The sequence below is a fragment of the Anser brachyrhynchus genome (assembly GCF_964034855.1).
Source record: "Anser brachyrhynchus genome assembly, chromosome: 2".
In the NCBI taxonomy this organism is placed as follows: domain Eukaryota; kingdom Metazoa; phylum Chordata; class Aves; order Anseriformes; family Anatidae; genus Anser; species Anser brachyrhynchus.
Genome location: NC_137695.1, coordinates 98,865,533 through 98,893,115, shown reverse-complemented (window position 1 = coordinate 98,893,115; position 27,583 = coordinate 98,865,533). Strand labels below are relative to the sequence as shown.

Below are 27,583 nucleotides of genomic sequence, written 5' to 3'. Positions count from 1 at the left end.
GGATTGTCCTCTCGGTCTGATGCCAGCAGGCTGCATGAGATCTACGAGACTGTGCCGTGCTTGCAGCTGAGTGCGCCCATCTGCGCCTTGCACGGAGAATTGCTGACTGCCACGGGGCACGGGGCTGCTTACGTAAGGAAGAAATGTCTGGGAGTACTCTCGTTCTGTCTTCCCCCTTCCACGCTGAGATGTTACCAGGCCTTGGAGCAGAGAGCACCTGCTTGCTGACTCAGCCCCCGAGGTGGATTTTTCAGAAGGCAGCAGCGCAGAAATCCAGTGGAGTTGACCCAAACCTTGATGGCTGGTACGCTGCGAGGGACGGGACACTGCAAACAAACTTGAAGGCTGTCAAATTAAGAGTGTTTGAGTAGTCCATCTTTAAACTAAAATGTTGTTATCTTTGATACTTTTCAACTTTAGCACTACAAACAAACTGCAAGAATACAGACAAGATCTTTGATAGAGCATAAGGAACTGCCCTCTGCTTTTTTAGTTTAATTGTATCGATAATATGACTGTCACTCAAGCTGTGATGTAATGGGGTTGATTTAGGTTGCAACTGGACAAACATTCAAATTGCAACAGAACAAAATAAAACCAGTACCTTTTGCTCTGTTTCCATGCAGTTAATATGAATAAATGGCAGTGATTTTAACTTTGCAGCTGCTCAGTAAGGATTATCATTTGTTGTAGCGTGCAGACATGGAAGAATCACTTGTCTTACAGGGCACTGGTTGGACTGACATTCACTTTTTGTTTATGTCAATAAACAGCTTCTCTCTTGAGTGCATATTTTCGTGTGATTTTGTTGGGGGCATATGGTTAATAAGTTGATTTCTAATCTAAATAAAACCTCAAACTTTTATTTCTGTTGTTGACTTGAGTAGCATTCTGTTATCCTTGTTAACAGGCAGTGGACTTGTGTTTCCGTCTGGACTGAGTATATTTAAGAACAGACAGATTGCTTAATCTGTGTACCCAATATTTACATTTTTCTTAGTTTATCTCTTTACAGAGCTTAGGCGCCACATTGGGTATTAATGATAGAGTTGTTAATTGTGACCATCAAAAACTTTATCACGCGTGTCAGTATTTGTATTCTCTTTGGTAAGCAGGGAATGCCCCGAGAGTTTTTAAATGAGCAAATTGATCAGTGCATTTGAAAGGATAGGAAGCATATCCTGTTGCTGACTTCTTTAGTTAGCCTCATCTCTGTACTTTTGGGTCTTCAAAACATTGGCCTTTAAGATAGGTTCAGTATTTTTCAGTCTTTGGCCTGTTTCATGGCCCAAGCCGATACATTTAAAAGCATTGCTCCTCTAAAATAAGGAATGGTGATAACACAACAGGGTTTTAGTGCTGATTTCCCTGAAATATGGTAATGTAAGTTATTACTTTGGCTTGCTATGTGAATGAGGTATCAGTGTAAATAGTGTCTTCATCTCCTTATTAATTATTTCAACAAAAAGTTCTGTCAAGCTGTTACTTCATTTTTATATCTAAATGAAGACAGGCCTACCCTATACTTTGTCTGTGATGCCTGCCTGAAAAGTTACAATATATCTCACTTGTTGCTTTTTTTATTGACAATGTCTTTTCTGTTCTTCTGTCTTCCCCATTCTAAACACGTGACAGTTTTGTCCTTGCTGTTATCTAGTTCGTTGATTTCTCTAGGGATATTATTTTGAATACTTCCCTTATTACTAGAAGAATGAAATAAAAAATCCCTTCCTGCATCTTTAATAAAAAGGAGCTGTGCAGCTCTCAGCAATACCCCAGGTTTGGCTGGCAATAGAGACTAGACTGTACTTTAGCGAGAATATAAGTGAAAAAAGATTATCATAATTTCGTCTTCCTTAAGCTGGTTCAGACGTAGTGATAATGAAGAATGGAATTTGTTTTAATTTTAATCTGCATTAAATCTCAATCCTGCCCTTTGAGTAAAAGTGAAACAGTTGAACTTTCAAAGTTCTTTTGAGTCTTTTAATTGGACAGTTTTTCTATTCATAACTACTTAAAGCACTTTTCAGCTGATCTTCAGTAGTTGAGCCTTTGAAGATTTCTGGATCTAACCTAAATTGATTTGCTGTGCCTTTTCCTTGAGGCTTTCAGATGCATTTCTGCGGTAAGAGTCATCTGCCAAGCAGCCTTCTTCAGGCCGGACCAGGCAGTCCAGAGTCCAGTCCTGACTCCCCAGCCTTCTTTCTTTCGCTCTTTGGGACACCAACTAAGAAAGATGTGATCAAAAGAATGTGAAATTTGGCTTTGCAAGGTGTTACAGAGGTTTGCTTTGAAAGAGAAATGCTTAAGACCTTACAGACATAAGCAGTGCATTTTGTAAATGTGAAATGTGTGCCCTCTTCCTCTTCGTGGAGCCTGAGGACCTTTAGGAGGGCAGAAAAGCTTTCAGGCAGTTCGGGCTTGACCAGCATGAGCAGGTCTTGAGAAACTTCTGACATTTTGATATGGTGTATGATGTGCTCAGTTGGTGAATTGCTACAGTTTAGGCTCTTTGCCTGTTCTGTGCTATGAAATATTTTAAGATTATGTGTTTGTTACTCTTTTCTGTGGTGATAGTTTCTTTTTAAACAAAAGCTGGAACACTTTCTTCCCATGTATCAGTGCATCAGATGGAATGACTTTGTATACTTAGTTACCACTCAAATTCTGTTGCAAGATACTAATTTTTCATTAACATATATTTCCACTGAAGTCCTTCTTGAATTCCAGAAGAAAATTCATAGCCTGTAGTTTAATCAGTGTTGTGCTTTTGCAGATATGATACATGTTTTAATAAAAGTGGAGCAACATTTAATAAATGTTACTGATGTGAAAAATAACTAACTGGTAATTCAGACAGTAGTGAGCACGTTGCTTCTCTGTATTTCAAATTGTAGGCAAGTTAGCACCTTTGATTATTTTAGTGTTAGCTCAGTTGCTTAAGCATTGTTTTTGTATGTTGTCTGGTCTCTTTGATCTCAAGAGTGGATGTTTAAAGATAATAATCTCTTCGGTTCTTGGAGAAAGTTTAAAGCCTTTTAAGAGTCATGGATTAGATCATTTTTCAGTTGTCAATTTAAAGTGAGAGGTCAAGCCTTCATGGGGTTGAACAATCACTCCTTTTTCCAGGGAAGAGGAAAGCTCCTTGCGTTAAGTTTGTGTGGTTTAAGTATTGGAGTAGATTTTTCTCTTCTCTTCTCTTTTTTTTTTAGTCATGCCAGTATTTACAGAAACTCATTTTGTGCCCTTTGTTCTACTTGAGCATATTTATCACAAAAACGCTTAAGTGACAGTGTCTTGTAACTAATGCTGTGCCTATCAGCTTTTGAAATGCCGTGGCCATTTCAGGGGTGGAAAGGATACCTGTTATTAATAGTGTCTAAATATGCTGTGAATTTACTGCAGAGTTCTTTAAAAGATGCAGTAGGTTTAAACTTACACATGTTTAACATTTATGATACTGAAATTGTGTCTGTAACAGAATGATGCATAACTAAACTTTGCAGAGCAAAAGTTAATGGCGTGACTCAGATGGCCCAGGAATGGGAAGCGTGATGTTCCAGGATACTGTTTTCAGTTGCCATTTCTCACTCATGCTATCTTGTCCTAAAACATTTTCCAGAGCTTCCTTAACTACAAACTTTTTAAGGTTGTGTATGGGAATTATAGTAGGAAGAAAAGGTGGTCAGGGCATAAGGTATCCCTTTTTTTTTTTTTCTTATAAGTGATGTATTGCATGATAGAGGACTTTGAAGTAGGTATAGTACTGAGGAGATATACTCTATGTTGCTGAATCTTTAATTTTTTCAGAGGAAATGTAAACAGGATACTGTAAACTCCTAGTTTTGTTTCTGCTTTCTTTGGCTAATTCTTACAAACACGGAGGGAAGTGCTGACGTTCGTAAAGGGCAACATAATTTATTGGATATCTAGATAATAAAATCAACTTTTTTTTTTGCATCCTGTTGCGTTCTGTTGTTGATGCACTTGGAGCTGTGGCACTGTTTGAAGTAGAATTCTATGTTTTTTTTCTCTTTAGTGTCGTTACTCTGCAGCATGAGTCAACAGACCTTTTTTGTTTTATTAATACAGCTTTGAAGGCTCTTACATATTTTAACCCCTCCTGCAAGTTTCTTTCATTAAAGTTTTCCTTAAATAATTTCTTAGTCATACAGTATGGTCTCAAGTGTAAAATCTGTTTGTCTTGGAACCTGTGATTTTTGAATTTCCCCTTTCTATTAAATATTTAAGATAAAGGGAAAATAGTAACAAGACTGACTTCAGCAATCTGAGAGAATATTGAAGCTTTCAACGTGTATATCAAAAGTTATATGACTGTGGGCATTCAGAACAAGAAACCTATATAGGGTTAGACTGAGTCTATAAAAAATCATTTTCTCCATTGAATGCATGTGAACACAGTTTGACTTGCAGTTTATTGCATCTCTCTCAGCTATTTGAAACATTGGTGTTGGTTTTACAACTGTAAAGATAACTAATAAAGGTTTTACATTGCCACAAGTAGAAGAAAGAAAAGATTCCTAAATCTGTGTTAAAGGAAAGAAATCTTGAGTAGTTAGAGGTGCTGACTATGTTGTATTAAGTACAGGTAATATTATTAAAAGTAACCTTGGTCAGTATCTTATGCATACCTTGTTGTCTTTGGCAGCATTTCATGTTGTTGCAAAATCAAAGGGTCTTTATGAAGCATGGAAAGAAATAATTTGTAATCTTCAAGATCCAGCGCAGTTAGAATATTATATGGGTCAAAAACTTACAGGAATTAGAGTAGTTTCTGCTTCAAAGAACTCTTGTTTTTACAATAAATTATAAGTGAATGAAGTACAGAATGTCATACAAAATGTCTTGATGCTTGTTTTGTAGATGGTGTGCTGACCCCAACAATAGAGAACAGTAATTTTCCCTACCAAGTACCCAACTTCCATAAGTGTGAGATCTGTTTGCTGTCTTTTCCAAAAGAGACCCAGTTCCAGCGCCATATGAGGGATCATGAGCAAAATGACAAGGTATGAGTTTTAGTAGATTTAAATTTAGAAAGCACCGATGTATATTAATACTTTCATATACTGACAAGTAAAGCTAATACAAAAAAGAACATTTGTTTTTAGTTACATCCCTCGTAATTACTACTTGGGAACCTTGGAGTTTTATGAAGTTTTTCTTAGACATTTCCTCACCTTTCCTTTGAGCCAAGACCTTACTTTGATACCATTTACTTAGGTTATTGTTTGAAGTTCAATAATTTTTATTTTTAGCTGTTTCATTTGATTTATAAAATACTCCAATGTGAAAAGATATGGTATCCTCTTAATTGAATTTCGGAACTGTTTCTACACATTAGCAATAAAAAGAAAATGATTATTATACTGATTACCTAGGCCCAGCTAGTCTTGAGTAGCTGTCTTGAATAAAGTCAAGCTACCTAGTTTAGTATGCTTGTAAACTACTAGTCCATAGATTAATTTCATCACTTCAGCTGCTTACAAATCAAATTTGGGAAAGAATGAGAAAAATGCAGATATGTTTAAGACTGTTGACTTTTTGAAAGAACCTTTTGCCCCAGGTTTCATATGTAATTTGAAGCATTTTATTTAATTTCTGTTCCTCGCTTTGTTTCACAAAGCTATAACTATTTCATGTGATTTGAAAAGTTCTAGTACTGAGCTAATTGTAGTTGTAGATGGAATGGATAATGTTTAAGAAATGTTTAACTTTCATATGTTAATTCATGTGTCCAAAGAGCTATTTACACAAATTTCAATGTTTTGAAGTTGATACATAAAAAATGGAAGTTAATGTTGTTAAAACTATTTTATTCCATGCTTGTATAAGAGGTTTTGTATCTAAAAGCAAAGATATTCTTTAAAAATGACAAGTAGTTGTGCAGATAGCAACTGAAGAGCAGTCAAACCTAGCATAAACTAAGCTCTTTCCTGGTTGAATAATTAATTGAGCTTACGGAGAATTCAGTATCTCAGTTAAAGCAGGGAAACTTGTCTCTTGCTTATTCTTTTTCCTGCTAACTTCACTCTTTTCAGAGAGCCTGTATTTTGACTCCCTGCTTTTAGTTCCCCTGCTTTCTTTCCCTAAATGCTCTTTAAATATAGTAGTAGCATTTCCAGTAAGGAGAGCTGGAGAAAATATTTAAGATGGGTGTTATTAGGAATCATTATTATGTGTGGGGACTTGAATTAATTTTTTTAAATTTTTATTTGTATAGTTACACGTCATCTATATTGTATATATAAAATTTTGGGAAGATTTGCATTTCGTCTTTATTTGTATGGTTTAAACAAACAGCCTCACCGATGTGACCAGTGTCCGATGTCATTTAATGTTGAATTCAACTTGACACTTCATAAATGTACTCACAATGGTGAAGATCCTACGTGTCCTGTGTGCAACAAGAAATTCTCCAGAGTAGCAAGTCTGAAAGCTCATATAATGCTGCATGAGAAAGAAGAGGTAATTCATTAAACCTCATAATTTAAGCTTGAAAAAGATGAATGTGTTATGTTGGTTTTACTTAATCCCTCAGCGATATGTTTTAGATTGGAAGATTGAAAAAATGGTCTCATTTAGAAGAAGCACAAAATTTCTATTGTGGAAAGTATTTTAAAAATAGTAGCAGAAATTAATATATTGGATATAAACTTGTGTTCCCATCCTGTCCTCTTTTAACAGAGAGAATCTGTGTGTGTGTTCTTATAATTGTCATACCCAGTCAATGATTATTAGCTGATGAATGCGCTATAAGTAAAACTACTCCCACCTAAAAATTCTCTTTTGGTTATTTACAAATACTTTTACTTTGAAGCAACTGCTGTGATTTTATGTACAGTGATAAGCCCATATGTAATAGTCTGTGTGATAATTTTTCGATGGCTGATGTAATTTCAGATAATTCCTGCTCTTACTGTACTTCTGTGTGTATCATAGAACCATTCCGGTTGGAAAAGACCTTTAAGATCATCTAGTCCCACCTTTAACCTAGCACTGCTTAGTCCACACTTAAACCATGTCCTTAAGCTCTACATCTACGTGTTTTTGGAGGACCTTCTGGTATGGTGACTCAACTACTTCCCTGGGCAGCCTTTTCCAATACTTCACAACCTTTCAGTGAAGGAATTTTTCCTAATAGCCAACCTAAACCTCCCCTGGCATAACTTGAGGCCATTTCTTCTTGTTTTATCACTTGGTGCTTGGGAGAAGAGACCGATTCCCACCTTGCTATAGCCTCATTTTAAGGTAACTGTAGTGTGTGATAAGGTTTCTCCTGAGCCTCCTTTTTTCCAGGCTAAACAATCGCAGCTGCTCTTCATAAAAGATGTGTTCTCTAGACCTTTCACCAGCTTCGTTGCCCTTCTCTGGACATGCTTCAGCACCTCGATGTCCTTCTTGTAGTGAGGGGCCCAAAACCAAAAACAGTATTTGAGGTGCAGCCTCACCAGAGCCGAGTACAGAGGGACAAAATCTTCCCTTGTGCTGCTGGCCATGCTATTTCTGATACAAGCCAGGATGCTGTTGGCCTTCTTGACCATCTGAGCACACTGCTGGCTCATATTCAGCTGGCTATTCACCAATATTCCCAGGTCCCTTTCTGCCAGGCAGCTTTCCAGCCACTCTTCTCACAGCCTGTAGCACTGCACAAGGTTGTTGCTCCGCAAGTGCAGGACGCAGCACTTAGCCTTGTTGAGCTAGTGTTAGTATATTTTAATTACTGCTGAGACTCTTTCACAATCTATTTTTTGCATCATGAAGCTGTTTCTTTATGCTATTACTATCTATAGGGCATGGTTCCTCTTCAATCTTGTTGTCAGTTCCCATTTTGTCATGTACACAACAGAGTTAGAAGACTTCAGTACAATTTTGTTGGGTGTTAATCTGTCTGTAGTACTAAACAGTTTAATAGGAGTTTATTGAAGAAAATTTTTGGATTGCTAAAAGCATTAGAATAAGGAAATTGAGCATCAAGGAAGATGCCTAAGTGATTTTTAGTATTAATTTCTATGCTTCAGCTACTCTGATCTTGATACTTGGCGCAGATGTTAGGGGAGTAGGTTGTGTGATGCCTCGCAATTAAAAAAAATAAACGGCAACTTAAAAATTAAACTTGGAAAAATATCAGTTGCTTTCAATTGTGAATTAATATACTCTTGTAATTCAGTATGATTCTGTGATAAAACAGATGACCATAGCAATTAATTCAGAGAATTGCAGGAATGACTTTCCCAGTGATAACGTTCAGGGCCTCATCATTGAAGAGCTGGAATTTGAACTTGAACCACAGGCTATTGAGCACAGTACTGGCTGTCATTCAGGAGTTCTTCAAGATGTGCAGTGTAAGAGGTTAAATTAGCAGTGGAGTACATTCCTACCTCTTGTTTGCTGTCACTTTCTTGCCCTTGCTGTTAAACAGGTTGGAAGTCTGAAAACAGAGCAGGTATGTACTCACTTAGGGAAACATACATAGCAGTGGAGGAGGCTACTGTACAAAGCTGAGGTTTGGGTAACTTTAGTCTTGTTTTGTGCTCCATCAGCCAGCTTTATCTACAAGTGAGTGCAGAAGAAAGAAGAAATTGGTGTGATTAGCTTCTTAAACTGTCAAATTAGGTTTGGGAAAGCATATCTGTGTTGAAAAGCAGAATTTCATGATTGATTGCTCCTGTGAGACATTGAACGACAATGACTTCAAGAAGTTCTCTGGGCTATTGAAATCTAGCTTGCAAAAGACTAGCTTTTATCCTATTCTTTGGTGATTTATGGATTCTTTTGTGATAAACTGGTGTAACAGGAAGCAAAACAAAAACACATACACACCAAAAACCCTCTATGTTTGAAATTCTTCATATCCAGGTAGCTTTCTTCTTCTAAGTCATAAAGAAAATGCCTTGTGTAAATATGCCCAGCCTTGTAGGGTATTCTTGCATTGTCTATTTCTTCTAAATGACAGTGGCACCTAGTGTTATTTTTTGATCTGGTGAGACAAAATCTTAATTGAAACTTAAAACGTTAATTTATCACTTTAAAACTGCAAATATGTCGTCTTTGGGACACAAGGTCTCTAGGAAAACAATGTATTGAGAAAGCTGAAACATTCGGTAAAAATGTATGTTGTTGGATGTGATAAGATAAAGATAGTTAATATAGCCAGAATTAGATGAATAAAGTTTGATAAAATTGTTTTTGAATTTTGGAATGTTAAGTCTTATCTAGCAATGTATGAATTGCCTTTTTTCTTCGAGTGTCAGAAGGTGGGTTTAACCACAGTGAGGTTAACATTGCACAATTACTTGTTCTGTGTGTGGTGGTGTTTTTTTGTTTGCTTGAGGGGCAAAAAAATAAATTTTGTACTATCTATTCCAGGGAGAGACTGTTTGATTTGAGGCATTGCTGAGTTTTGTTTCTTCTGCCTTACATTGTTCTTGCTTTACTATTGCTTTACTACTTCTGCCTAGTTGTCCTTGCAAACTTTACTGTACTGAACAAAAATACATAGACTTTTTGTATCAAATACCTTTTCTTAGATTATTCTTTTGTTTGCGCAAATTGCTTAATAAGATATGTGCAACTTAATAACATAGATGCATGTGTCTGAAAAATGCTGAGAAATGATTGACAAACTGTTTGGGGGGCCATGAGCTTGGTATAGTATGCTTTATAAGCTTCTCTTTGGGTAATTTTTTACCACTTGTACCAAAGGATCATCATGAAATGAATTTGTTATATAAACTTTCTTTTGAAGAGTATTTTTATTCAGACTTGAAAGTAGGTCCTGGAAAATAAAGTAATATTTATTGGACCACACTGTAACTTCATTCCAGTAATCATGATCTCTAGGTTAAATTAAACAAGTCATTTTTAAAGTAGTATTTAATTTCATTAAAGGACTTATCTTTGTCTGGCAATTAAACATTGGCAATATTACAGATTTTTTCAATTTTTTGTGGACTTGGGGAACAATTTTGTTGTCAGAGCATTTTAAAATAGCACTGCATGTCCTTGTTACTCTTCTAGTTTGCATTACAACAATAATTGACTGTGAATCTTCCTCCAAATTTTAGAGAAACTGCATTAAATGTTGCAAGTATAATTTCCACTCTAAATGACTAACTAGAAAGTGACATATTTAAAATTAATGGATTGAAGTGATACCTGTCAAAAAGATTGTGTGCCTACTTATTTCTGTTGTCTTATCTGTGTAGATAGCTTGAGGTAAGTTAGTATCGAGTGTGGTGGGTTTACTGTTACTGTTAAGTGGTACTCTGTATCATTTTAACTAGTGAGGGTGTAAAAAACCTGAATCTGCAGTTAAGGTATTTTTGGTTAGGAAGTGGTATTTTTTTTTTTTTAACAAATGTTTATATAGAGCATAAATGTATTTTGTGTGTATCTTCAAATAGCCAACCAAGGAAATAGGCAGTGGAGATGACCACACTGAACTGCTTGTTGCTGCTGTCTTATGAACTATTTCAGAATTTAGTTTGTGAAGTTTCTTAAAAGATAAATATTACCATAAGTATGCAACAATTAGTGCTCATGATTTATATTGTGAGGCTTAAACTTTTTTTGCTTGTATACTTTTATTGCTGCTTGCTTCCAGCTGCCAATGTCCTCAGAAGTATACATGCATCTACTTGAGCAAAACTTGTGTATGCGTACAGCTGTTTGTGAATCTTTTTAAAAATCAGTCTCTATTATCTCTTTCAGAATCTTATCTGTTCAGAGTGTGGAGATGAATTTACTTTACAGAGTCAGCTGTCCATACACATGGAAGAACATCGTCAAGAATTGGCAGGCACTAGGATCCACAGCTGCAAATCTTGCAAAAAGGAATTTGAAACTTCCTCACAGCTAAAGGAACATATGAAAACTCACTATAAAATAAGGTGACAATCGTGGGTTTGTAACAAAATGGGCAGATGTTACTTTTATCTGGGGAAGGCAGGAATAGTGTTTCTAGTCATTGAAGTACCATGATGTGTGGAGGGTCGCTTCCTTTCTTTGGTATGCTCTTCTGAAATGGCACTTGTTTTTAAATCCTTGCTAAACTAGGTGGTTCCTTTTTGAGGCCATTTTTTTGCCATTTTTGTATTTAGGAACCCATACTAGGCACAGTTTCATCTGTCAGCTACTTGTAAACACAGGTTAATTTTTTTCTGACAGTGCTTTTTGAAGTGCATTTGTATGATTTTTAAATCCTAATAGCAATACATTGAAGCAAATGTATGTTAATTTTACATAGGATTTTTGCAATTACAGTAACTGCTAATGCTTCTCTTTTGCAAAGAAGAAAGATTTTTTCCTTGCAGTTTAATTATATTTTGCTAGCCCCCATCACAACCTGCCATGAGATATAAATCTGAAAAAGCACAAAATGAGGGGAAGAAAGAGGCCTAATAAATGCCGTTCTTAATTTTGGTCAATATTTGTTCTGTAATTTCTTTCAGGTCTCTATTTTAACTTAACTTTTAGGAAGGTGAAGATAACTATATTAGAAGAAAGCAACACTTCCCATTGGTTTAGTTTATACATTAACAAAGCCTAAGGTTTTGACAGTAAACTTAGACAGCAAAAAATACTTTTTTAAAAATGAGAAATATCAGGTATTTCCAATGGCTTTTAGTAGCATCTGTCTTAGGTCAAGCAGTCTTACCATTTGTGTTCCAGAAGGTTTAAAAATGGATTGTAGTTTCCACTTGCAAACTGAAAATTGACTGTTTGGAGCATGAAGTTGCTATGTTTGTATTGGGTTAGTAGATAAGCATGTAATACTAGTGAAAAGGTGAACTCTCATTGTGGATGTCTACTGTGTAAGTTAGGATGAATAAATAAAGATTAGATGAGTGAATATAATATGACAGCTGTGATTTTTGAGTGTTAGGCATGTTACGTTTTGATGTAAATGAGATATAAATATAGTTTTAATTTGTTTGTTAAAAATGTTGAAGATCAGAAGTTTTTTTTTCAAGGAGGACAAAATTGATATGACATTAATCTTGGCAGGGAGGTTAGTGACAAAACAGGAGAAACAATTATTTGTGGTATTTCATTCACAGATTGTTTCTTTTACGAGTAACTTCTCTCATTTTGCAGGAAAGGAGAGCTCTGTGATCATTTGTAAATTCATGTTTAGGAAAATAAAGATTACTTTTGGAATCAGAGCTTCCTTATATGAAATTCACCTTATTTATCAATTTCGGCGTAGTGATGTGTTACATTTATATCCAATAAACTGTTGTTTATAACAGTTACTTACTGTCTTTTTACCTGCTCTTCCAATGCAACCCGTGTATGTGAGCCAGGTTAATGAATTGCATGAGAGCTATTTCATCACAAAGCTAATGCAGCTCAGACCTTCTCTGTTTCAGTAGAAATGATTTTGAAGTGAAAAGCATGGAGGTTCTGAATTTTGATATGACACAGTTCTGTCACACTGTTCAGATGAATTATGAAAAGTTAGTGTTTCATCTAACTTGACAGTATACAGTATAGTATTCGAAGTTCAAAGGTAGTTAAAAGTCTTATTGTTTGATTCCTGCTTTTAATTATAAAATAAGCTTGAAATTTTTAGGACCTAAGGAAACAAAACTTTTTTTTCAGAAAGTGGCTGCCCTTCCCAAAAGGTATCTGTTCTATATCTGAAACATTTGAATAGAAACTATTATAAGTTATAATTTTAATCTTCCGCTAAAAAGAAAATGGTCAATGTAACTGTAAATGCTGAAATATTTCAGAAGATGACCTGGTCTTGAAGGACTGACCCTGCAGTTGTTTCCAAATTAGTTTTTTCTTTATTAAAATGTCACAGCCATACTGTGCAGATGTCATTACTCATCAGAGAGCATATTGGAACAGTCAGGCTGGTGCACATCTAACCTGAGATGGAAGAAAGAAGAGACTCTAAAAATCTGTCCTATTATCTGTGCTGCTTTTCAGTCTTCAGCAAATTTTACTCTGGATAATTCAGTAAACTTTAGCAGATATAATTGATGTGTATTAGTAACAGTATCACACAAACTCTGCTTTCTTTGGAAGAGTATAAAAAGTTTAAAAACACACATAAAATTTGTTTCAAGTAGCTGGAAGAGGAAATGTTCTGTCCTTTAAATAGACAATATATTTAGACTCTGTTTTGGAGTAGAAAGATGCATCATTTGAGTAGAAGTTTAAAGATTTCTTCTTCTGCACAGACTATTACTTCCCTGCTATTTTTCATGTTGTTCCTACCAGTTTATGCTTCAAGGCATATTTTGCGCATCTGATCCATGTTAGCTACCTTATTTTCTTTAGAAAAACAGTAAGTATTGAAATCTGTAATTTCTGCTTGCCTTGAGCAGTACTGGCAAGCGGAATTACTGTATAGGCATAAATAGTGAGGCATTAATGAAAATGCGAAGTGGTCTGGATATAAGTGGTTTGCCTGCTACCTTCTGTTTTCAGTTTCTTTAACTGAGTTGTTGTAATGGTCTGTAAGGTATCCCAGATTTTAGTTTTTTCTTTCTTTTTCCTGGATAAAATTAGTTGTTTTTCCACACTTATGCTGTTGGTTTTCAGCAGTCATTTAAACTAGTTAGCTTGATTTGTAGAGAAATCAATTACGGAACTTTGTCTCATATGTTATTGTGGCTCTGTGGAGATTGTGATACGTATTTGGGATATTAAATTCTTAACCTGTTCTTGTTAGACATAAGAAACTGTGTTTGTCTATGCTTATGAGATACTCATACATAGTTGAGAACAAAGATTTTGCTGTGTTCAGGGAACAGATGAATTTGCAGTGTTGAAAGTTCCCACCAAAACAGTACTTTTGAAGTCTCTCTGTACTTCTAGCAGAATTTACAATGAAATTGTAGGTTCTCTGGAGAACCTACAAGATGTATCAATGTTATTACAGAAATAACTATAAAATTCTTGGTGGTGTTGTGTAGGTAGACCTAAAGGTCTCCAACTGTTTCCATTGTTCTTTCACTTTTAAAGAACTTTTTTAAACTAATACAGCTGATGGTATGTATGTTCATGTAATTAAAGGTGTATGTTAAAAAAAAGATGCAGTAAAATAAATTCCCTCAAAATAATGCTTAATATTAGGATTAAAAAGATTTTTTTTAAAATGACAGGGTATCAAATACCAGATCTTATAACAGAAACATTGACAGAAGTGGATTTACCTATTCCTGTCCTCACTGTGGAAAGACCTTCCAAAAACCAAGTCAGTTAACTCGACATGTTAGAATACACACAGGTAAGACTGTGAAAGCAACTATTTTACAAAATTCTATTACCCCTTGAAATGTTAAATACTTTTCTCCCTGTTGGGATGTGAAACATTATTATGATATCTGTTGGTTTAAAAACCCTTTTATGTAATTCCTTTGATGAGGAAAATTTATATGTTTAAGACTTTTTAAAAACTGTTTCTAATGATATACATCTGGAAACCTTAAGTACTTCGTAGGCCTCGTTTGTTACAGAATGCCACTTAGTTCTTACAGTTTCAGAGGGCTGTAAAATTTGACTCACTGGATCAGGGCTTGCATGTTACTCTAAGTAAGATCTTGCATATTCTGTAGAACAGATTCTAAGATGTTAAATCTCAAAACCAGTGGAAATACGTGAGAATAAATAGTAAATTAGTGGCATTGCTTTTGTTTTTATATCAATTTATTTAAAGTTAAACCTGTATTTTTTTCCTAACTTACTGTAACTGCCACATTCAGGATGTCCAAAGTGAATTTAGGAGGTGATAAGACTGTAATTTTGATATTTAAAGAAGAGTGGGAGACTAATCAATTTTGCAGAATGAATAGCAGGTGGTTTGGGCTAAATTTGTTTAAAAAGAATGTGTATTTGTTTAATCCTTAAACAATAGAAATAACTGAAAAAAGTAGTGTATGAAATTAATACGAAAGTTTAGGAGGAAGTGTACAGAGAACTGTAAGAATAGTTAAGTTTTAACCAGCCATACATAATATAGGATGAGATTGGATTTAAGTAAAACATTGAAGGTGCTGCAGTGATGTGCAATTTATATGTATTTTCCATCCTATGAATAAATTGCTGCTTGTTTAGTTTTTAGCTAATTAAAGTAGTAAATGATTTAATTGCCCAATATTCTATCTATTAGCATTATGCTCAGACAGTGATATCATGAGTCGTCATGTGTAGGAATGACAGTTTACGAAAAGAAATAAAAATTCCCTTAGAATTTCATTGTGTGACCTTTTCATAGGAACATTAGAGTTTTACAGATTTTAGTTATGATGCAGTGACACAAGAGGTCACCCTTGTACCTGCCTTAAAAGTTGCCTCAAAATAATACCCAAAAAAGTCATTGAAAAGTAGTTTTCTCATTTTAGAGTCTAGTCTCTTTGATATGTTATTTTAGCTATTTGGATCAGAATTAAGCAAAATTATAGTTGGTTGAGGACACATCTGTGAAGCTTTAATAAGTTCAAGAACATCCGCAGTTCTCTTGAAGAATAAAAAGACATTTGTCTATTGGGGAAACCAGAGACAAAAAAAACAGTCCCTATCTACACATGACAGTATGTCATTTCAAGATTCAAGTAGCTAGGAAATATTAATTTAAGATACGAATTACGTTATTACTTTAAATCCATAGCCAATCTGTCTGGCATCCAATTGCTTGAGGCACTCTGTAATATATGGGAGAATTTAGAATATGTACATCTTTAATTTTGGAAAGAGTATGTCTGTGGTGCATGTACAGTACTACGCTACCATCATGATTGCATTACTTTTTTGTTGATAGCTATTAAAGCACTTTCACCCTGCAGGCTGGTGGTGGGGTAAAGTCTCGAATTTTGAAATTTCCTTATTAAAATCAGAGTAATGCCCTCCCACCACGCACACACCAATTGGTATTTTACTGTTATGCGTGAGAGCTACATGTATTGCACACTTCCGCGCTAGAATTAAGATTTAGTTTGTGTAATGAAAGTTACTTAAATAGAGGCAATTCTTCTGTGTCCACTAGCACTTAGTAGTGGTAACTAAATATTTTACTTAGGAAATCCCAATATGAATTTTGTCACTGTGTTTTGAGAAGCTCTGAATGTGTTCCTGAATTTAATCTGTATTAAAAAATGCATAATGAAACCCGCAGACCTTAAAACATCTTCAAAACCCAAATGCAGCAGAACAGTTCCTTAAGAATATCATAGCATCAAATCTTGTAACCTGTTTCTGAAAATGCCTGCCTTCACTGCAAACAATGTGAGCTTAATTAAGAAATAATTGAGAACGAATTAAGAATTAATCTCATTAAACTAGTTGTAAACTACAGTTTCTAATATAATCAGAAGTAATACAAAAACACTGATTGAAATTGCTTTATTGTGAATAATATTTAGCAAATACTGTTGCTTATTCCTGTAGCAGATGCACAGCATACCTGTAGTGGCTTTGATATAGAAATGTGCAAAAGCAAAGTATTACATTTTCTCAGGGTCCTGGAGTTAACAGCAAAACTGTTTCATTTAAAAAATATATATATATATATATATATATATATATATAAAAATACTCAATTCACAGTGGAAATTTCCAGTAGTCAGTTGAGACACAAAGTTATAAAAAACTGAATTTTGTGCTTGATGTCTGTTTAATACATGCAGCTTTGTAATGTGTTAATGTAGTTCTGTTACTTTTCATCACTTAACATTTCTGTGGTTTTTTTGGGGGGGGGGAGGAGGGTTAATCAATGTGCAAATAACTGTAGCTATGTACAATATTGAAAACACTAAAATCAGAGAATAGTGACAGATTCTTGAAACAATATTGCCCAGGATTTTCTTTAATGTTCAATAATAATATGATGTTCTTGAAAAAGAACATTCAAAGTTTTAGTTGTTGAGTGGGGCTGTACAGTATCCCAAATAATAAGAATATTATTTTATTGCACCTTTTTGGATAGGTGGTTGTTAATACTCATTGTAGGGCAGGAATCTTTTGCAGTGTTGCTGCACGACTTTGATTTTAAGCTAAATAAGAGGTTAGATTTTTGAGCATTATTTATTTATTACTTTATGTGCCCTCCTTAATCCTCCTGCTTGTTTGTGTCCATGCAGGTGTATATGTTTAAAAGGATTTGGTGTAAAGGAATAGCCAATGATTTTTTTTGCCTTTTTTCTCTCCTTTTCACCTCTTTGTTTTCCTCCTCTGGTGCTTTTGCATAGTAACTTTTTAGATCCGCAGGTTGAGTGAAGCTGTTCTAAATATTTTTTGTACAGGTTTCATTTAATTTACACACTGTAATGATCACCTAGGTCATAGCTTTGTGAAAAAGTTTCAAATCTTTGTCTAGATGCTAGGATTAGTGTTTGAAGTAAACAGTCACTGTCAAAACATCTAATAATTTGTGTTTCTGTTCTCATCCATGTGCGTACATCTATCTACATGCAATAATTTGTTTTAGTGACAGAATTTTCCTTTCAGATATGGGAAACTGCTAACATTTATTTAAAGCCTCTTACCCCACAGCTGCCTTTTTTCCCCCGCTTTAGGTGAAAGACCTTTTAAATGTAGTGAATGTGGAAAAGCCTTTAACCAGAAGGGGGCATTGCAGACCCATATGATCAAGCACACTGGTGAAAAACCCCATGCTTGTGCCTTTTGTCCTGCTGCCTTTTCTCAGAAAGGCAATCTTCAGTCACACATACAGAGAGTTCATTCAGAGGTAAATGCAATTATTCATAAAGTGGTTGGTGCTAATATACTGCATATTGGTGTTTAACCTTTCATTTTCAGTATTTAAAAAGTACTGTTTGCTATTTCTGTGCGTACTGGTGCTTTCTTCAGCCAATATAGATTTTCTGCTGTAGTATAGATTCCAGTTTGTTGGCTTTTACCAGCAAATTCAGCTTGCTTAAAATAGCTTCATCTGAATAAATGGATGCTTAGGATAATTAGCAAGGCCTTCATTTACCATTGTCTTTTCGGTACATTGAAAGATTAAAACGTTGTTTCCTTTAATAGCTAAAAATGCTACTTACCTCAGTATTGAGAGAATGAGGTCTGGAATCAGGTGAAAATAAGCCAAAAACTGCGAAGTAGAAAAGGAGAAATTTCAAGCCCAAACAGCAACTTACTATCTATATATTCATAAAGTATAGATATACTATCTATATATATAAAGCACAGTTTATAATTGTCTTTGAAGAATGCATCTTGCAGCCTCTCTCAGAAGCTTTGCAGTTACAGCCAGAAAAAAATCATGAAATAAGACTTAAAAGAAAAAAAACACAAAAAAAAACCACAAAACTTGGACCTCTTTATGATATATTTTTTAATGCTGATATTTTTTTTCTTTGTGACAGACAATTTTTAATATACCTAAGGTACTGATACAATATAGTCTTCTGAGCAGCACTGGCTATGCAACTTTGTTCAGTAATTACTGCACTAACTTCAGTGATTTGTGGTTTGAAATACCTATAGAAAGAGACCTAGTTTTGATTTTGGAGGTATAAAGTGGTACAGGCAGCTTTTTTTTCTTTTTGCTGCATGCAGGATGCTTTCTCTGCTCTGTCAGAGTTAGAAGAAAGAGTTACATTCTCATTTTCGATTATTGTATTACAATGGTAGATTTATCTGATTTTTTTTTTTATTTTTTTACTATGGAACCTTCTAGTATGATAGTTTGTTATTTTTAGGATACAGTCCTTAACAGAATATTTTATATTACTTGTAGTTATATTAAATCATGTTTACACATCATACGGGTTCGTATGACTCGTTTTCCTTGTTATTCACAACTTCCTATACACGATAGCTATTGCTATATAAAAAACCTGCATCAGCATTAATTTCATAATTTGCATGGATTTCTTTAATATTAAAGTTTTGGGGTATCAAGCCAAGTATATTTTTCACTTTTTTGTCTGTTTTGTCATAAATGCTACCTCTTGGTCACATCTCATGCAGTGTTGCATGATCCTGAGCATACATTTTAGTTACGGCTTTGGATCTTTTGTTTTTTTTTTTCTTGTTGTCACTGTATTTCCTTCAAGATTGTATGCAGAACTCTAATTCTGAAACAGTCACAATAAAAATTGTTACAGGTGGTGATAAAACAGGATGATTCCCACTTGGTTTATCACCATTTAATCTTATCTGTATTTTATTAGTTGATAACCGGTAACAAGACATTTCAGAAAGAGGTAAAGCTTAATATCAGAAAATAGAATTCCATATTACATTGCAAGCAGAAGAGCGTATTTTTGTTTGAAGACTTCATTGTCCCCTGCATATCTGAAAGTAGTGCACTGGATCTTACTGCTATCTGACAAACTGAGGAGGGGGAGGTGAGATGTGAGCATGGTTAGAAACTGCACATTTATTTGCCTTAACTACCTCATGTCCCCTCAACCCCTTGCCCTGGAGGTCTCAAACAAGTTGTTGCTGATCACTTTCTTAGTACATTAAGCTTCCCTGTCCTTCACCATTATTTTTTCGTGCAGTCCTTAATAGCCTTTGGCCACATCTCTTTGTTTTACTCAGACCTGAAAAATGGATTTTATTTGTTCTTGGAAATTTATCAAAGACGCTTTTGCAAAAGTAAACAAAAGAGAACCAAAATCTGAAAATAAACTATCTGCATTCTTTCCCTTCATTTTTTCCAGACTTCAGTTTGTATTCAGTATGTTGTTACTTTTGCAGGCACATCTTATTTGATAAAGTTGCATTTTGTTTTTTTTTTTGTGTGTAATGGTAGGAAATTGTAAGGAAAGAGAAGTCTGAAGCCTGATTAGCCAGATGACATTTGTCTCGCTCTCTGTGCTTTCCAGCGTTGAGAAGTGAAGATGAGTCATGCACATAGATTACAGTTGACTTGATACCAGACTGATTCCATAACAAGATATCAGTAACTTGGAGAAATAGACCGTTTTAACTCTCATAATCCCATGGTACATTTGTTATGCAAATAAATAATGTAAAAGATAACTAGGTAGGTTTAGGGAAAATGAGTACTAAACACTTTTGTTTTCCTGAAGGTCAAGAATGGCCCTACGTACAACTGTACAGAATGTAGCTGTGTCTTCAAAAGCTTGGGTAGTTTGAATACGCATATCAGCAAGATGCACATGGGTGGTCAACAGAATTCTGCGAGCTCTTCAACAGATGTATCTCATGTTACAGCGGTAAGCTTCACTCAGTATATTATGAAAATTCCCATAAGAGTTTAATCGGGTCTATATTTTAATTCCAGTAATTATTCATTTAACTTTAGTTCTGACCTGTTGTAGGTCTTTTGTCTTTTTTTAGATTTGTCTTTTTGGAATTGATTTGCATATTGGCACAACATAGATCGGCCAAGTAAATGCAAAAAAGGATTTACAGTTTGAGGGTTTAGATGGAAATATAATGATTTTATTCTACAACTAATTAAAACATAACTCTTGTAGTTACAGATTGCGTGGGAAGGAAAGGTTTTCTTTGTATTTAATGAAACTAATTTGGAAGTTTTATTGGAACAATGAAACCTAGATTATTCCAAGTACCTAATAGCGTTAACTCATTTTCATAAATTAATTGTTGGTATAATTCTAATCTATACGGAGGAGATTCTTCTTTTTTGTGTTTCTTATAATTTGTTTTCAATGTTAGCTTCTTATTTGGCAAGATCGTAAAGGAAAAATCTTAGCTTTATTAGCAATACTGAATGTGTTTTCTTTCATTACCGAAATAAAAGAAAATGCTAAGATTCAAAAAATGCTTCTGCTTTCATTTGACTGTTTTTTTAAGCCTGTGCATATTTACTACATCGTAATATATTTTCTTCTTTGAAGAAAGCTTCTACCTTTTCTGCCTTTCTTCTGCTATTTCTTACCGTTTCCAACTTCAATGCTCTGAAGTTCAATGTATGACAAGTAATATCAGACTTTGAAGGGGGGGCGGATAAAATTTCAAGTTCGAGCTTTGTTATGCAGCTGTATCTTGTTGACACAAGTGTCTAGTAGTATTGTGTGGAGAACCATTTTTCTTTAGATTCCATAAAGCTGCGCTTCTATATTGCAGATGCTATTTGTCTCCAGGTTAATTCGTGGGGAGGGAGAACTAATGTGTCCTATTTACTTGAAAGTACATATAATCTATACATCTTTTTGTAGATCTTCACATTCACAAGTTTTATCTTAAAAGCAGAATGGAGAAAGATTCCTTCATACCTAACTAATGTTTGATTTCCCTGGCCAGCTCTGTTTTTTTGCTTTGTTTGGCTTGATTGAGTATTTTGCATTTGAATTGCATATTGATATTCCAGAAGTGTGTTGTCATTACCTTTGTTTCATGCATCTATCTCTGCTTGCATGAAGGCAATGAAAAATAATATCTCTGCACAATGGTGTAAGCAAAACAGAAGAAAAATAATTCATTTTAAAAACAGATGCCAAGAAGTTTAATAAGGAAGAACAAAGATGACTGACATCTTAATTGTGTATTAGGAGCATTATCACTTCCATATTTAACTTTTCCTCTGAAATTGCAGATATGTAATGGTTGATTTATTTATTGCTGTAGAAAGATTCTTAGATTAGCACTAGCATTCTTACATTAGAACTGACTTCCTTATTCTGATCGCAACTTGCGGATCTTCTTTAACAACTGGTTTCCTGTATAATACTTTTCCTGTTCTAAAGTTTGTGATTTTTCTTTGTCATCCCTTGCTATGGATGTGGAGATGAGCAATGATTGTCTTAAATACATTCATTCCAAAAGTTGATGTCACCTGTATTGCTGCACTACCAAAGAATGCATTCTTTTCTGATACATAGGTGCATCTTGTAAACTTGCTTACTCCAGGGCTGTTACTTGTATTTGCAGCATCAGTGCTTTATAGCTCAGGTATGTTGCTTTCTAAAATTTGTTTAATATATATAAACTATGGAGCAACACTGGTGATTCTATGTGCATTCGTATCTTTCCCGTAGTCTCCTTTTTTCCTCTCTGTAGTCTCAGTGCTCTAGGAAAGTGAACTGTGGTACTTACACTGTTTGGTTTTTTATTTTATTTTATTTTATTTTTGTACAAAAGCTTAAAATACTGCTTTTTATATCTTTGTAGGACTCTGTCACCCAGCCTTTAACAACATCTCCTGCTAATCTTTTGCAACCTGTTGACAATAAATGGAAGAATGTAAGTATAGAGTTTTTTTGTTTGTTTGTTTGTTTTGTCAAGAATAGAAAGGGGAGGAACTTTACAGAATTTGGTAAACTTCCTGGTGGAAAAAAGATACACAGTTGTCCTCTGTGATAAGTTTACCAGCTGATATATGAGGGCAGACTTACTGGTGATTGCATGTAGGTATTGTGGAGAGAAAAGACTTCGTGTAGGGTGCATTATTTTCAAAAGCTTTCCAACAAAGCAAGCTCCAAAGAGGAGCTGATGACCTTCTCGTCAAATTTTGAGTCAAGTGGGTGGTTCTGCCTATTTTTTTGTTGAATCTGAACGTTGAAATTAGGCTTCTGTGTCATTGTGTCCTGTTTTGTGGTTCCCTCTACGATGCAGAGTGCTGGTTCCTCCCTGGTGGTAGGTGCCAGCTGGGAGCAATGGGTCCCCATTCCCACCTTCTTCAAAGAAGTGTCTGATAGTCTTCCCTAGCAAGTGAGAGAACCGTCTCCAATTCCATCCTTAGCCTCAGGCTCTTCAAACTAGCGTCTTCTCAAGAGAATACCTTAGTAGCTGCTGGGTGCCCAGGCGTTTTGTGTGCAACTTTGCAAAATCAGCTTCACCTTATATGTGGGGAATCTAGGAAGTCAAGCAAAGGGAGGTCTGACCTTGTAGTCTAGCAGAGAAGAAACTTGAATTCTTTCCCCTTGCTAGGGTACCTTCTATTTTTGAACTAGCAACTATATATTGTAACATGTGTGGGAATTTTGAGGAAAAGGAGCATATGGCAGCACCTTCAGTACAAAGATGAATCAGCAACAATTTTCTTACATGCTTTCGAAGTCTCATTCTTTATTGTAAGATGTGCGTGTTCCCATGCCATCAGATGGGCAGCCTGGGCACATCTGGGAAGTTTGGCCCAGAAAAATGAGCCAAATTCAAAGGACAGACATTTTATTCATAATAATAGGGATTAAAAAGGTTATAATTGATACATCAGCAAAAATCAAAATTTTTCTTGCCTCCAAAGATCCGTTTAGTCTTTTTATTTTGAGAAGAATGTTTGCATGAAAGTGAAAAGCTTATATGCACTTTGTATTTCATTCTGGCAATTTTTGCTTTTATCATTTGTCTGTTTATTATGTCCACTATTCATGATCTGTATTGAAAGATACAAGAGGAATCACCCATCAAAATTCTTGAACTATATGATGTGTTTTGTTACCAAAGAGTTTCAAGGAGCTGTATCTATTTTGCCCATCAGATAAAATATTTAATGATGACTTGATCTTCTGCTTTGCAGAAAAGGGAAAAATCTATAATTTTTTTATTAAAAAGAGAGGGAAAAGAGACTTGAGGGTTGAAACTAGATAAATTCACACTTTGAAATGACGTAGGGAATTTTAGTGTGGATAATTTACTGTTGGAGCAACTCATTGAAGTTTGTTAGCAATAGAAAGTTACCATAATAAATTGCTTAATTAAAAAAAGACTAATTTCTGGACAGTTACTTCACTTGAGGGAGTAATCGACTCAGCAGTGCAGTCTGTGTTAGTTACACAGCCAGATCAGAAAACCTGTGATCACAAGGTTCACTATTCTAATTGAACAAATGTGGAATTACAAAGTAATGATATAATACTTCATTTTCTATGCTATTTTTAAAATTAGATATTTAAGTATTCTAAGGGAAACCTAGAAAGAGATCTCTGAAGCTTTTCATAATTAACAGGCCAGCTTAATGGTAACAAACTTCATATGCATACATGTATTTTTCAAAAAAGATAACCTCAGTGAGACTATATACATACTGCTGTTTAATACGTGAACACGCTGTCTAAATACATGTAATTTTGAAGATGATGTTGAGCTAATTCCTTCATTAGCAATTTTTTTCTTGTGTTAAAACCTGGGAGAATTTTATTTTGGTCTAGGCTTCCCTGCATTCTGTTTCATGAAAAAGGGCAGTCTTTTCAAAGAGCTGTTTCAGTCCTTAACAACATGCTTTGCTTCAGTTCCTGTTTGTTACTGTGAAAATGTCTTATAACATGTCATATTTTTGTAAAATACTTACTGAAATGCTTATTTTTTTTGTTAAATTGGAATCTGAAAAGTTTTTCCATCTGTCCCACTGGTGAGGTGAAAAAAGATGAACTAATTATAATAGCAACAAAATAGCAAGTGTTACTCTGTTGCTTGCATGCAAGAAAAATGAGAGAAGGGTTTATTTTATATTGTCTCATGCAAAGACGTGAAATTCATTAAATTCTCAGAACTCAATTGGAAATTGGAATCAGGCTGATTTTTCTTTATACGTGTCTTTGGAACCATTCTCAAATGTGGTGACAATGTCATTTTAACTGTCTTGTGTAATGTGTCAATATAAAGAAAATCTTGGGGACTTTTCAGATTGAAAGAAATATTACATGTGTGAAGCCTGAGATTGTTCTTTGTCAAAAATGATCTAAAGGATATAGTGTTTTGTATATGCGTTTGTGCCTGGAAGTGATTACTTTTGGGGAAGGGAAATATTAAAAACAAATATTCAGTGTGTTCCAAGAAACAGAATTACAGGGCCAGCCACTATATGAATACATATTTATTTTTTGCAGTAAAACGATTAAAAGCGTTTGTTTCAATAACGGTATACTTGTGCAGTGTGTTTCAAGAAAGAGAAGTTCATAAATGAAAGAGAACTGAATACCTTTGTGATTCTAAAAAGAAATACCAAGTTTTTAAATCTTTTTTCTTCATTTGTCACTAAGGTAGCTTAAGGATGCAATTACCAAATCAGAATGGAAAAAATTTGATTTTTAGACTAAGATGTTTTTTGAGTATTTGAACACAGCTCCATGTATATTTAAACTTTGAGAGTATAAACAGTTTCGTTTAAAGCTCAGATTTAGAAGATTGAAAGTTGGAGGCAAACAAGTTAGTAGTTTGATTGTTCTGAAGGGTTTCAGTGTAACAACACTAATTATTTAATACAAAAATCTCAGCTAGTAGAAGTTCTCTTTTCTAAAGGACTTACTTTAGTTAAATGTGAATTATAAAAAGACAACCATATCAGCGTCATGTATCTGTTTTGTACTTTTCATGTGGCCTCTCCATGTGGAATTCAGTAATTGATCCCTGTGTTTTGTAAACTGGTTGAAGGTTCAGTAGTTGCTACAAACTTAATTCAAGCTTTAAGCTTACAGTTATGCATCTTGGGAAGAAGTCCAAAAAAACGGAGTAAGAAGACCTTAAGTAGCAGATCCGTGTGAAGTAGTCTGATAAAAGTCCTTGTAGTGGACAGTTAACAGACGTTTCACATAAGGGAGCCTGAACAGGTAAGTTCATATATACATTTCATCTTCCATTACAAATATACTGCTGTATATTTCAGGCCACGCATTTCCGGTCTCCGCTTCTTCAGCAGACAGAAAACCAGGTGTCTTCAGCTACTGCTAATCAGGGACAACAGGCTGTAACTGATGTCATCCAGCAGCTCCTTGAGTTATCAGAACCAGGTCCTGTAGAAAATAACCAGCCTCAACAACCTGGTCAGCAGCTCAGCATTGCTGTGGGGATCAATAGAGATATTTTGCAGGTCAGAGCTGTGTGTGATAACATCTTTACATTTCAATGTTTTTTCTTGTTTTTATTTTAGTGAAACTTTGTTTCAGTATTTTCAATGACAGCAATCCTCCTGTATTTTGAAATGATTTATCAGTCAAGAGAGAATAGTAAAGATCTAACGAACAGGAATGGAACATGCCAGGATACTGTTTTATATAATATTACAAAACGAAGGTTACAAAGATTGATTACATGGCCTAGAGGAAAGCTGTGAGTGTACACACCCATTCATGGACATTTTACCCTTTGACTTTTTATCTCTTGCCTAGAAGCAGCTTTTGACACGTCCTTAAGTTACGATTCTTAAAGTGTAGCCATATTTAATAGGGAAAAATATTTTTATCTAGTTAAAAAATGAGAGTGTCTCTGGGCCTTTATCCTGATCTAATTAATATGGGCTATTGGAATTTTTCTTACCTGTGCAAATTCCTTCCTGGGTTGTGTTTTGTCTAACCCATTATTCCGTCCTTGGTAATGGCAATAGGAAATGCTGAGTAGTATGGAAGAGTAGTTGGGCAGTAGTTCAACTATCTATGCTTCTTTTGCACCCTCCTCTGCATTAAAGACACAAACAGGATGGAACGGGGCAGAGAGTGTTTTTCTTTAGCGTTGGTGGTAGCCTGCTAACCTTTAAGCTATTCCTTATCTCTAACCTTTTAAGAACCACTTGAATTTTTTTGAAAGACCTGAACGTTACATGTAGCTCTTTGCAGGTTCACTATGTTACCTGTGCTGTGTTCCCTAATGCCTGGAAGGTTGTGTGTAGTTGCAGCAAATTACAATACAAAATATAACTATACTCTTGATAGCTATCAAAAAACAAACAAAAAGACGACAACAACACACATGGGAAGTATGAGCATTTAACACCTTAAACATATTGTACAAAATAAAAATGTTTTCTTTCAAGTGATCAAATGTCTGCAGTCTTACTGAAATGTGTTTGAGGTCTTTGATCCAGAATCTTCTCATACGTGATAGTATCCATGAAAGTGCCTCCACTTCAGTCCCTTCAGGTGTGCATGAAATGAGTGCATTGCTCTTGTCTCAGTCAGAGGGTTATCAATCATATGTTAACAGAGAACTTTTCCAGGTCTTTCTTTGATGTAGCAGTCTTTCTTTTTGATTATACAATCTATGGCTTCTCCCTAAGCTAATGGGCTTCAAATTGACTGTTTATGGGAAACTATCCTCTTATGTAGTGTAGGTATAAGACATAGTGGTATATTTCTGGCAAGTGTTTGATTTTATAGAGACAACTGGCACTTTTCTGAAAGGTAAGTCCTTTAATTATATTTGTGTTACATCTTCTAAATAGCAGTCTGACAAAAATTGGTGCAGCTGGAGAATGCTTGTTTCCTAGTCTAAAAGTTTTGTTCTCTTCTAGCAAGCTTTAGAGAACAGTGGGCTGTCTTCAATTCCTGTCTCTGCACATTCTACTGACTGCAGCCAAGCTAAGACTCCTGGGACCCAGGATCAGAACCCAGATGTCCAGACTCTCTCAAATCATCAGACTGACTCTAATAATGCAGAACAAGATAAGGAGCAAGAGAGTACAGATAAACTGGATAAAAAAGAAAAAAAGGTTATTAAGAAAAAATCGCCATTTTTACCTGGTAATGTTGCCACTGTTTGATACTTTTTGTGCTGTAAAGACTACAGTATTTTTGGGGGTGTTGATGACTTTATAAAGGAATTTCCCAAAACATTGCAGATCAGTTACAGACTTCATCGACTTTTATCTAAAATACAGTATTTGTATAAGCTATGATCAATGTAATTTATAACTTTTATACTAAAAACCTTATGG

At 34.9% G+C, this 27,583-nt stretch overlaps 1 protein-coding gene across 6 annotated transcripts in view; it reads left to right on the top strand.

Moving 5' to 3' along the window:
• The window catches only part of ZNF236 (zinc finger protein 236), a 74,443-nt gene that overhangs the window by 5,563 nt on the left and 41,297 nt on the right, over positions 1–27,583 (top strand). For 5 of the 6 annotated variants that reach the window (XM_080581089.1, XM_080581086.1, XM_080581087.1 and 2 more), the window contains exons 2-10: positions 4,885–5,027; positions 6,322–6,486; positions 10,732–10,910; positions 14,142–14,266; positions 17,550–17,722; positions 20,040–20,186; positions 22,108–22,179; positions 25,541–25,744; positions 27,161–27,389. In XM_080581089.1, the coding sequence (XP_080437215.1) occupies positions 4,885–5,027; positions 6,322–6,486; positions 10,732–10,910; positions 14,142–14,266; positions 17,550–17,722; positions 20,040–20,186; positions 22,108–22,179; positions 25,541–25,744; positions 27,161–27,389 (1,437 nt within the window). Of the gene's footprint in view, positions 1–26; positions 305–4,884; positions 5,028–6,321; positions 6,487–10,731; positions 10,911–14,141; positions 14,267–17,549; positions 17,723–20,039; positions 20,187–22,107; positions 22,180–25,540; positions 25,745–27,160; positions 27,390–27,583 lie in introns of all 6 variants that reach the window. The other variant, XM_080581088.1, reaches the window with a different exon arrangement.